An 11,735-nucleotide genomic window follows, 5' to 3' on the forward strand; every position below is an offset into this window, starting at 1 on the left:
CAAATGTCCCCCCAGTTCTTCTTCCCCTTGAGGATTCTTTGCAGAGAAGAGCTGCAGACAGTTCGTTCCCAATCGGACTCACCTTGGGTTCCCCAGACTGCTGGGGGCAGAAGGACCAGAAGGAGCCCCCAACAGCAGCAGCCCGACAGGTCCATGGTCCTCACTTCGGCCCGGGGCCCATGGCTCCCAGGCTCAGGAGGAGCACCGGCGGAACCCGAGGGCTGGGAGATAAGGGGATCCTGGGAACCACCACAGTCCGGGCAGGAATCCCCTGGATCGAGTCACTGGCTCAGTGGAGGTACTCTCTCTCCTTCTTTGCTGACTTCTCTCTTTTAGCCAGGATTGCAAGGGAATCTCAGCTCTACAACTTCATTCCTGTACTTCCTCAAAGCAGTCAGTGCTTGCCCTCCTCCTCCTCCTCCTCCTTCTCCTCCTTCTCCTCCTCCTCCTCCTCCTCTTCTTTTCGGGACCGCGCAGCTCGGTCTCGCTCCCGCCCTCCCCCCCCCTCCTAACTACATTCCAACAAGTCTCTGGGAGTGGCAGTGGCTGCTCCCAGCTTTACTTTCTATCTCCCTGGCTAGGCCTGGGGGTGCCTTGATCTCCCCTGAATCTGGAGGCTTTTTTAGAAACCTGCTGTTCCTGGAAGGAGGGGCTGGGGACAGACTGGGGATACTTTGCTTCTTCATCACCAGGCTTTCCCAGTCTCCTGTTATACAACCCTCTACTCTTGAAGGGACCCTAATCAAGACCGCCTTTCCCCATCCTCCCCTAACCCAGGCTCCCCTTACTTTTATTAACAAGCTCCATTCCATCTCCCCATGCTCACCCTCACCTCAACTCCCTACTCCAACCCCTTCTTCCAGAACAGGCGTCTTAACTATTTTTGTGTCATGGACCCCTTTGGCAGCCTGGTGAAGCCTATGGAGCCCTTCTTACAATAATGTCTTAGGTAATTAAAGGAAATGCTAAATTTCAGTTAGATTAGAAGTTAGTGAAAATAAAGATTTTTCCTCATGGAAGTTCACAGACCCCCTGAAATGCCTACAGAGCCCTTGGTTTGTGGATCCAAGTCCTAGTTCCTTTGTGGAAGGATAGGGAAGGGAATATACTAAGTTTGAGATATTCTAGGCATCCTTTCCTCAGGCTCTGAGAGAAAGAGGCAGCCACTCAGGCTCAGAAATTTGACTATAACAAGGTGGAAAAGGGACAGATTTGCTTAATGTTAGTGAAGCAGCCCCCAAAATTTGTTGTAGGACCGAAACTGCCTCACCAGGGTCTCTGTCCAGAGCCCTCTCTCTGGGCCCAGGGTTTGTCTTGTGAGGCCTCTCTCCGTTTGGGGACTTTCTGTGGGTTTTCTCTTTTGAAGATTCTGTGGAATGTCTGTGTGCCCCTCTGTTTATGTGGAATTTCTCTGCCGGAGGCATCCTCGATAGGTTCTCTCTGGGCTTAGGGTCTCCCTTGTGAGGTATGTACCCATCTGGGGAGTTTCTGTGTAGAACTTTTGGGGGAATCTCTCCACTGGCCTATAGACTCTCTCTGGGTCCAGGGTCCCATTTATGGGACTCCTGTTTCAGGTTCCCTTCATCCCATAGGGTTTCTTTGGGTCCGGGGAGGTCTTTCTATCCAGAATTCCCTTTTTTCCAACCGGGACCCTCCTGGTAGTGGAGAAGCGAGGCTCTTCCAACCCGTATGAGACACACAAAACAAAGATGAACACAAAGATGGTTGTTATTGTCAGTGAAATCTTGTTGGCTCACACAGGAGATTTGAAGCCTAGGGAAAGTGAGGGTGTGGGGAGTTGATACCATCTTAATGAGGGTACATTTAACACTTGGGAGGGAGAAAGTGGAGAGTTAAGAGTTTGTCGCCCCCCCCCCCCCCCCCCCCCCCCCCCCCCGCCCAGAAGCTCTGTGTCTCTTCTCATCCTCCTCCCTCTCCCCAGTTCTCCTATGTGTGAGCTGGGGCCAGCTTAGACAAGGAAAACCAACTAGGTGGGGTGGACTTTAGGCTTTGATTCAGCTACTGGCTCAACAGTAAGAAATCAAGTACCCCATCAGTGTCCTCTCTGACCAGAGGCCACTGGTTACCTATGAAAACCTTGGGGGTAAGGGCACTACAGCACACAGCAAATGGGGCCATTGCAGACATCGTGGTCACTCCTTTTGCCTAGGTCGCCTCCTTCCAAACCAGAGCCACCCTTCTAGAGAGAAGTCTTCATCTGAAAAACAATGAGGTGTCAGTGGCTGGCTGAGGAGGAAGGAGGGAGGCAAGAATCGGGGAGTGGTTAGACAGACAAGAGGGTGGGGGGAGGAGGAGCTGGTGTCAGAGCTCTAGTCCTGGGGAGGAGGCTCACGGAGGGGCTGGGCTCCAGCTACAGAGAATGGGCTCATTCAGAGCTAGGAAGGAAGGGGGGAAAATTCTTGTCTGCTGTTTGAAAAGAGTAGAGAAGAGGGGGCAGGGGGTGGGCCCAGCAGATTCGAATCTCCCTTTCCTTGTGCTTCTAACCCACCCCACCCCACCCCCCCTTCTCCCCATAGGGCCTGGCAGGAGAGGCTGGGAGAAAGATTGAGTATGAGGGAATGCCTGGTGGGTCAGGAGCACTGGGGAACCTCGGAGACAGGAGGCTGAAATAAAGGTGGCTCTATATATACAGTACATATATAAATACTCTCTCTATATATAGGGAGAGAGATCAGGAATGGGAAATCGAGAGTGGGGGACATTAGGGAACAGCAACAACACAGGCAGTGAATATTGGAGGAAAATGAGGTGCAGGGAAAGGGGTGAATGGAGGAAGTAACCAAGGATCAAAGAGAGGAGGAAATGAGGAAGAGGAGGGAATGAAGCAAAGGCAGAGAAGGGAGGGAGCTTAGAGGGAAATCTGAAGGCCAGAAGGATGAAGGGTAGATGGCGAGAAGCTGAATGACAGAAAAAATGGAAAAACGAGGGCCTGAGAAGTTGGTGGGAGACTGGAGGACAAAGACAGGAAGAAAACAGTGAAGGTTCTTAGCCTCTTCTCTAGGTCTTGGTGGTTGAAGGGAGGCGAGAGTGGGGCACCACCTTTCTGGGGTGACCTCTAAGGGTCGCCTGGCTAGAGTCTGGGAATCAATGGCATGTGAAATACCATCAATCATTAACTAGCCATCAAGGCCCTGGGGACACATGGTGCATTGTGTGTTTGAGTGTGTGTGTGTGTGTGTGCATGTGTGTATCTGTAAAGGAGTGCTTTCCTAGGAGTCTCCTCCCCTTCAACCCCACCCATCTCACCAGCCACCCTGGGGTCAGAGAATTGAAAACAAACATTGGGGAGGAGAGAAAGAGTCCGAGGTTCAGGCCACCTCCCTGGGTTAACCGGTCCCAGCCCTGAATCTAAGTCCTAATAGCAGTATGCACGTACACTTGAGTTTGCATTTACATATTAATGTGTGCATGTACATATATGCCTACATGACTGTGTGTTAATTAGCCTGCATCATTCTCCATGCTCCATTCAATTCAGAATGTTAGATTAGGTATCCAACAATCTGGATTAGGAATCCAAGAATCCAAGGTTCCAGTTCTGGACCTGCTGCTTACTGCTTGTGTGACCTCATGCAAATCCCATAACTTCATTTTACAGTTTTTCCTCATCTATCAAATCATAGCGGGAATTTCCAGAGTACTGGTTTGCAAAGTGTTTTATATCCATTATCTCATTTGAGGAGATAAATTAAGGAGTTGTACTTGAATCTAGATGATCTCTAAGGTTTTTTCCAGCCCTAAATCTATGATTCTATTAATTATTTTTAAAAACCATTTCAATTTATTTTTAACATTCTTTTAAAATTTTGAGTTCTAAATTCTTTCCCTCTCTCCCACCCTCCCTCACCCACTGAGAAGGCAAGCAATATATCAATTATACATGAGAAATCAAGCAAAAAGAACTTCCATATTAGCCATATTGCAAAAAAAAAATGCAAGAAAAATTTTAAAAGTGACAAAATTATACTTCACTTTATATTCAGAGCTCAACAATTCTCTCTCTGGAGGTGGATAGCATTTTTTCATCATGAATCCTTTGGAACTGTCTTGGATCAGGTAGCGATCAGAGTAGACAGGTCTTTCCCAGTTAATCATTGTTACAAAATTACAGTTACTGTGTACAATGTTCTTCCAGTTCTTCTTATATCACCTATCAATTAATTATTGCTATCCTATCAAGATGCCTGCTAGGTACCTTGATAGGCCCCAGGGATACAAAGGCATCTGTTATGACCAGGACAACCAGAGAAAACCACCTACTGTCTCTTTGTCCCCCAAATCCTCCTCAAGATATGAAGATGTCTTGTCCCTTAGTCCCTTTTTGACCCCACATGGATATAGCAATGGAGGATCACATAGGTAACTTCCACTTCATTCATTCATTTGATAAATATTTATTAAGCTCTTTCTATGTGTCAGGCAATCAATAAATCAAGTGTTATTATGCTCTAGGTACTGTGGTACACATACATAAATATAAGCGGGGCCATTTCTGTCCTTCAGGACAGAAGGAGTTAACAGTTGACTGGGGGAAAACAACATGTACACAGAAAATAAACGCAAAATAACTAAATAAATACAAAGTACCTTCTGGGAAGACAGGGCATTAGAAATTAGAGGGCCATTAAGATAAATTTCTAACAGATAGCAGGGTTCAATTGAACTTTGAGAGAAACTAGGGATTCAGAGAGAGGGAGTGCATTTCAGGTTGGGGGGATACAGCCTATGCAAAGGTATGGAGATTGGAGACGGAATGTTATGTATGGGGAAAGGCAAATAGCCAGTTTGGCTGGAATGGAGACCTTATGAAGAAAAGTAATATGTAATAAGCCTGGAAAAGTAGGGTGGGGTCAGATTGGGAAGGACTTTAAATGCTAAACGGAGGGATTTGTATTGGTTTGGTACATAATAAGTGCTTAACAAATGCGTGTTGATTGATTCTGGAGGCAATAGGGAGCTATGAGAGTTTCTTGAACAGGGAAGTGGCACGGTCAAACCTATGCTTCAAGAATATTACTTTGGCTGATGTGTGGAAGATATATTAGAGGTAAGAGACCAATTAGGAGGAAGTAAGAGTACAGGTCAGAGGTAATGTGAGCTTGAAATGGGTGAGAGAGATGATGTGGAGATGGAATCACTAAGACTTAGTCACTGACTGGATATGGAGGATGAGGGAAGAGTGAGGAATGGAGGATGATTCTGAGGTTGTGAACATGGGTGACTGGAAGAATCCTTCAACAGAAACAGATACGACTGGAAAATGAGAGGGTTTAAGGGAAAAGATAATGAGTTCTGTTTTAAATATGTTGAATTTGGGACAGAAATGGAATATCCAATTGGATGAGGATTTATTGATAGCATTCTCGTTCAGTCATTTCTGTCACGTCCGAATCTCTATGACTCCATTTTGGGGTTTTCTTAGCAAAGATAGTGGAGTAGTTTGCCATTTTCTTCTCTAGCTCATTTTAAAGATGAGGAACTAAGGTAAACAGGGTGAAGTGACTTACCCAAGGTCACACAGCTATGTCTGAGGCCAGATTTGAATTCATGAAGATGAGGATTCTTGATTCCAAGCCCAATGTTCCGTCCACTAGCTGCCCAGGTACAAGCACCTAAGTTATACACTTGAGATTGGTCATTAAAAGGACTATAGGGGCTCTAAAAGCTGAAGAAATTGGAAAACTGGGAACAAAGAAACACAGAGAAAGGCTACACAGAGATTTGGATTCGGTTCCCAGGAAGGGCCACCTGGATGCCTCCTTAGGACAGCTGGAATCACATGGCCCTTCAAAGGGTATCTAAGAACCAGCACCAGATGAAGAGGGCCAAGTAGAGGAAGTCCCAGACCATATTTACTTCATAGAAAAAGCAAGAGCTACAGCAGAGGAGCAGTAGGGAAAAGTCATGATCTAGAAGAGCAAATCTGAAACTTTACTGGAACTGTGAGTTATATGGACTGTGTAGGCTTAGGAAGAGGTGGTAAAACTCTCTTCCCCACTTCCCTTTCTATTTGCTCATTATGAATTCAACAAACATGAACATCTCTACATACAAGGTACAGAAAAGATTGTATGGGAAACTGCAAATTCTCTATTATAAGTAGCTTGGCTTAGTCTCAACATAGCCTAGTATCTTAGACCCCTTCCAAATTTCCTTTTGCTCTCTCATACATGTATTTTTCATTGATACTCTTTTCTTTTGCATCATTATCACCACCCCCAGTGCTTACTATAACTCTCCCCTTCCTAAAAAAAAAAAAAAAGCCCTTTCTTGCAACAACAACCAAAAAAAGTCATGCAAAACACATCTGTACATTTGCTGTGTCTGGAAATATAATGCACTATTCTGCACCTCTCTTCTATCACCTCTCTACCAAGAGGTGGGAAGAAGCATGATTTATTATTATTATTTGTATTATTTATTATTAGTAGTAGTCTGTATTTATGACTGCTCATTGCACGGATCAGTTTTTAAGTTTTTCAAAGTTGGTGAACCTTACCATAAAGTAGTCCTCATATACAGTTTTCCTGGTTCTACTCACTTCACTTCAGGTCAGTTCATACAAATCTTCCCATGTTTCTCTGAATCTGTACCTTTCACCATTTTCTTTTTCCATTACAATAGTATTCCATTACATTAACAGACCACAAATTGTTCAGGCATTCCCCAACTGATGGGTACCCTGTTAGTTGCCGGTTCTTTGCTACAACAAAAAGTGCTACTTTAAATATTTTTGTACACATGGTTCCTTTCCCTACGGTAGACTCTTCATTGACATTAATCACTGTCCTCTTTTGGGGGCCTCACTTAGGGTCATACTATAAGTTTGGAAGATTGTATAAATCCCTAGAGACGTGGGTTTACCTTAAGAATGGAAAGCTTGACTCCTTAGTAATCCTGTTTTTTCCTCAAAGGGGATAGGAACACTCAGAGAAGTACTATAAGCCTGCAGCAGAATTAATAGAAGTCTCTGGGTAAGACTCGAAAGGCTATCTTAAATTCATGAGTTAGTCCAGGGGTAGGGAACCTGCAGCCTCAAGGCTACATATGGCCCTTTAGGTCCTTGAGTGCAGCCTTTTGACTGAGTCCAAGTTTTACAGAACAAATACTTTTATTAATCTAAGATGAAAAAATAACAATTTTTGCCTTCAAGGAACTTACAGCTGATGGGGCCAGGGGAGGGGGTAGCAAAGAGGGAATTAGGTATATACACAAATAAGAATGATATGAGGTAGTATGTAATAAAGACAAAGTAGAGAGCTAGAAAACAAATATTTAAGAACAGACAGATCTGTAAAGACTTTGAAGTCTGCATGGACGAGGTGACACTGAGCTAGGGGCTTAAAGAAAGGGAAGGATTTCAGCTGAGTCCTTCATCCCTAGCATCTACTTCAGTGCTTGACACATACACCATAATGTTTGTGGAATGAATGAATGGTTGGCGATGTGGAGGAAGTGTGTTACGTGGGATGATCTATGTGAACGTACAGACGTGGAAGACAGCAAGATGATGAGGGAACAGACAATAATAAGTAATGTGATGTTTAAAAAGTTCGAGAGATATAATTCCAGGTACTTAGTTGTTTTATTAATAATGCCAGTAGTTTTAATAAACATGTCAGTGGCACTCTCAAATGCCAAAGGCAACCATGATAGGGACTCACATGCCCTTTGGAAGAGGAGTGTTCCTGAGGATGGCAATCAACTTTGACTGGTTAACAATTAATGACAGGCAGACTTTACAAAGACAAATGAGTTCACTCCAATGAGGGGCTGAGAGTGGTATCAAGTCACTCTTAGCCAGAGAGCCTATCCCCATACTCAGACTACCACCCCAGCCTTGGCAAAGAATCTAGAGCCCCTACCCAAGGCTGAGCTAGTTTGGTAGAGTAGCAATGCCCAGAATGAGGAGAATGTTCATCCTATTTTCTATCAGCCCTATCCTAGAGAAATTGGAAAAGAAAATAGGACAGGGGGAAAAAAAAGCTGGGGTCTCCCCAATTTTAATAATTGGCTATTAATATGAGAAATAATTATTTTTCTCTGTACAGTGTTAAATGAATGTTAAAATGAAGTCTGGGTGAAGGGATATGTAGTCAAATAAGTCTGGAAAGGTAGACCAGATCTAGTCTACTGAGAGCCTAGAATACCAGGCTAAGAAACCTTGTATTCTAGCCTACAAGCAACTTTTGAGCACTAGGTGATAAAATGAGAACTGTGCATTATTAGGAACATTATCTTAGCAGGATAGATTGAAAAAGGGTAGAGATGGGAGGAGGATGACCGTTTAGGAGGCTATTACTGATAAGAAAGCATGAGAGCCTGAATTGAGGGGGTGGGTAGTATGAGCGGAAAACACAGAATGGATGAGAAAGAGAGAAAGAAGCAAGACTGGTACATGATAGCTGATTAGATGTGGAGGGTGAGGGAGAGGGAAGAGTCATAGGTGGACATGGAGGTTTTGAACCAGAGTGACTGGAAGCAAAACCAGGTAAGGAAGATGAATATATCCCTTGTGTTCTGCCACCCTCTATCAGCTGGTAAGTTCCTCAAAGCCCAGAGCTGTGTATCTTTGTATCCTCAGGGCTGAGCAAGGCATCTTAAACATGACAGGTGCTAGACTTTTTTTTTAAACACTGAATTGACTTACATTGGAAAGAATATGTCTTTCGAGGGAAAGAGGATGAGTTCAGTGTCAGACAAGTTGACTTTGAGGTACCAGTGGGACATCCAGATGAAGAAATGCAGCAGAGAGCTGGAGATAGGGAAATGAAACTCAGGATTGATAGATTTGGGAGTCTTTTGCCTAGAGCTGATAATTAAAGTCAAAGGAGTAGATGGACTCACCAAGAGAGAGGGTGTAGAGTGAAAAAGACTGAGGATGGGACTCTGGGGGACAGTTAGAAGGGAAATGAAAGAGGGCTTAGGGAAGAACTTTATGAGAATTAACACCTAGGAGGTAGGAAGAGTGAAGGAGACAGAGAAGAAATAGACTGATAAAAGGAAAACTGGGCAGCTAGTGGTTCAGTGTATAGAGTGTCAGGCCTGGAGTCAGGAAGACTCATCTTGCTGAGTCCAAATATGGCCTCACACACTAGCTTGTATGACCCTGGGCAAGTCACTTCACCCTGTTTGTCTCAGTTTCCTCATCTGTAAAATGAGCTGGAGGAGGAAATAGCAAACCATTCCAGTATCTTTGCCAAGAAAACCCCAGACGGGGTCACGAAAAGTCAGACATGACTGAAACGAATGAACAACAAAAGGTAAACAAACTGAAGAGAGTATCTAGAGTGACAAAATGGTCAATAGCATCAAATCCTGCAGAGATGTTAAGGATGATGGAGCATGAATATGGGCCAGGGAAGTTAGCCATTAAGAGGTTATTGACATCTTTAGAGTGATTTGAGAAAGCACGTATGGTAGAGTTCTAGTGACAGAATCCAGACTTCTGGGGACTCAGTGGGTGGGTGGTGGTATGGAGCTAGCATCTGTACCCCCATTAGAGTATAAATGCCTAAACTATTCTTTCTAGAAGTTTAGCAGTGAAAGGAAAGGGAGATACAGGAATAGAGCTTGATTAGGTAGCAGAGTCTTGGGAAGGTTGGGGGTGGTGGTAGTGGTGGTGGTGGTGGTGGTGGTGGTGGTTTTTTATTTCAGGATTGTGGAGAACTAAGTATGTTTGTAGGTTGAAAAGAAGCCGGCAGAGCAGGAGAGGATACACAAGGGGATGAAACCAGGAAGTGACATGACATGCTTCAGGAACCTATGCTTCAGGAACATCTCTTTGGTATCTGCGCACAGAAGAGACTGGGGGCAGAAAGACCAATTGAAGATCCTCTTGCAATAGTCTAGGTAATAGGTGATGAAGGCCTGAACCAAGGCTGCATTCTGTAAAGAAAGGAGCCCAGCCCCAGGGCAGGGTGACCACTTATAGGCTCAGGCTTGTCCCTGCTCATGCAAGGGCCCCCACATAAGCACATCCAGAAGGACGCATATATGCATGCCGACAAGTTAGCCCCCTCCCAGACACATATATGAACACACACATTCCATAGCACAAACAAAAACACCAAACCAGAAATGCCTGTAATTGAAAGTAAGGACTGTCTTTAGACTCATTTTGTATCCCCAGCACTTTAGAATAGGGCCTAACACATGGCAGGTGCTTAATAGTTGTCTGAGAGATAGAGGGAGATGAATTCAAGAGCTGTAGGAGCAAAACTGACAAGAATTAGCAACTTTTTGGATATGAGGGGGGATGGCATAAAGGAGGGAGGGGAGGGCAGAATAAAGAGTGGAGGACGACTGAGGTTGCGAACCTGAGTGACTGGAAGGTGCTCTCAACAGAAATATGGAAGTTTGGAGGATAGGAGGATTTGAGGAGAAAAATAATGAATTTTGTTTTGGATGTGTTGAGTTTGAGGTGTCTATGGGACATCTAGGTGGATATATCCAGTAAGCAGTTGGTGATGAGACTAGAACTCGATCATTCAACTGTATTTATTAAGCATCTACTATGTTCCAGACACTGAGGGTATAAGTACAGAGCAAAAAAACAATCCCAGGAGCTTGTATTCAAATGGGGAGACAGAGAGACTAAGGTTGGATATACAGTAAATCTGGGAAACATCTGGTTAGAGACAACTGAACCTGTGAGAACTGATGAGATCAGAGACAGAGACAGAAAGAGAGAAAAAGACAGGCAGGAGAAAGATGGACCAGGTCAGAGCATTGGTGTATACCCACAGTTAGTGGGCGGGATATGCATATGGGAAGTAACAGATCCTCAAACTACCTTAACCTCAAACTTGCCTTCTCTTCTCTCCTCTGGTCTCCAAGGAAGCCAAGGAAGAAGAGAGATTAGTCAGCAACGTCAGACGCTGAATAAATATCAAAGAAGATAAGGACACCCCTAAACTTGTATTTCCAAATGGCCCCTGTTCCACGTTCAGAAAAAAATTGCGTTTAACTCTGCAATTCACTAACATTAAACACGGAGTCACCTAATCGGAATGTCAGAGCTGGAAGTGACATTAGACCACAGAACACAAAATATCAGAGCAGTAAAAGACCTCGAAAGAGCAAACTAGTCTAACCTCCTCATTTTATAATCAATAAACAAGTATTTGTGGAGTGCTTGATCTGTGCAAAGCCCTCCTGGGGTGTGTGTGTCCTTTGTGGTCATTTTCCCCCTTGTGCCTCAGTTTCCTCTTCTAGTAAGATTCAGAGGGAGGCAGCCAGCTGTGGTGGAAGGTGCACTGAATCGGGTTAGATCTGGCGCCAGTTCTGTCAATAATTTGCTGTGTGCCTGCCGTTAGGTCACTTGCCCTTTCTGAGCCTCAGTTTTTTCTTCTGTAAGATGAGAGGGTTGAACTAGATATTTTGGAGGGGTGGCTTCCAAACCGTTTCCGGTCCACCTGCCCCTAGGCTTTCAGTTAACCTCTCCAGCATCCCCAGTTCAATATGAAAGGCAAAAAATTCTGGCATTTCCCGTGCATATGCACATTAGAAAAACCTTCCTTTACACTCCGGAATTTAGCATGCATATGTGCAAAACAAATAAAGAGATTAGATTAATTTCAATTGGACGCTCACGTGGTTAGCCACATCGTTCCTGTAACACATGGGCAAGCTCCTCCTACGCCAAACCAGGGACTCTAGGGCTAGATGCTCCCCAAGTCCCTTCCAGCTCCCATATTCTGGGGGTTACAGCC

The 11,735-nt window shown here is 44.5% G+C and overlaps 1 protein-coding gene across 1 annotated transcript in view; it reads right to left on the reverse strand.

The window, feature by feature from the left end:
* The window catches only part of ERBB2 (erb-b2 receptor tyrosine kinase 2), a 30,226-nt gene extending 29,834 nt beyond the window's left edge, over positions 1 to 392 (reverse strand). The window contains exon 1 of the mRNA XM_036755091.1: positions 83 to 392. Coding sequence (XP_036610986.1) covers positions 83 to 155 — 73 coding nt within the window. The 5' untranslated portion in view covers positions 156 to 392. The remainder of the gene's footprint in view (positions 1 to 82) is intronic.
* Positions 393 to 11,735: the final 11,343 nt, after the last annotated feature.

Source organism: Trichosurus vulpecula, chromosome 4 (genome assembly GCF_011100635.1).
Source record: "Trichosurus vulpecula isolate mTriVul1 chromosome 4, mTriVul1.pri, whole genome shotgun sequence".
Lineage (NCBI taxonomy): Eukaryota > Metazoa > Chordata > Mammalia > Diprotodontia > Phalangeridae > Trichosurus > Trichosurus vulpecula.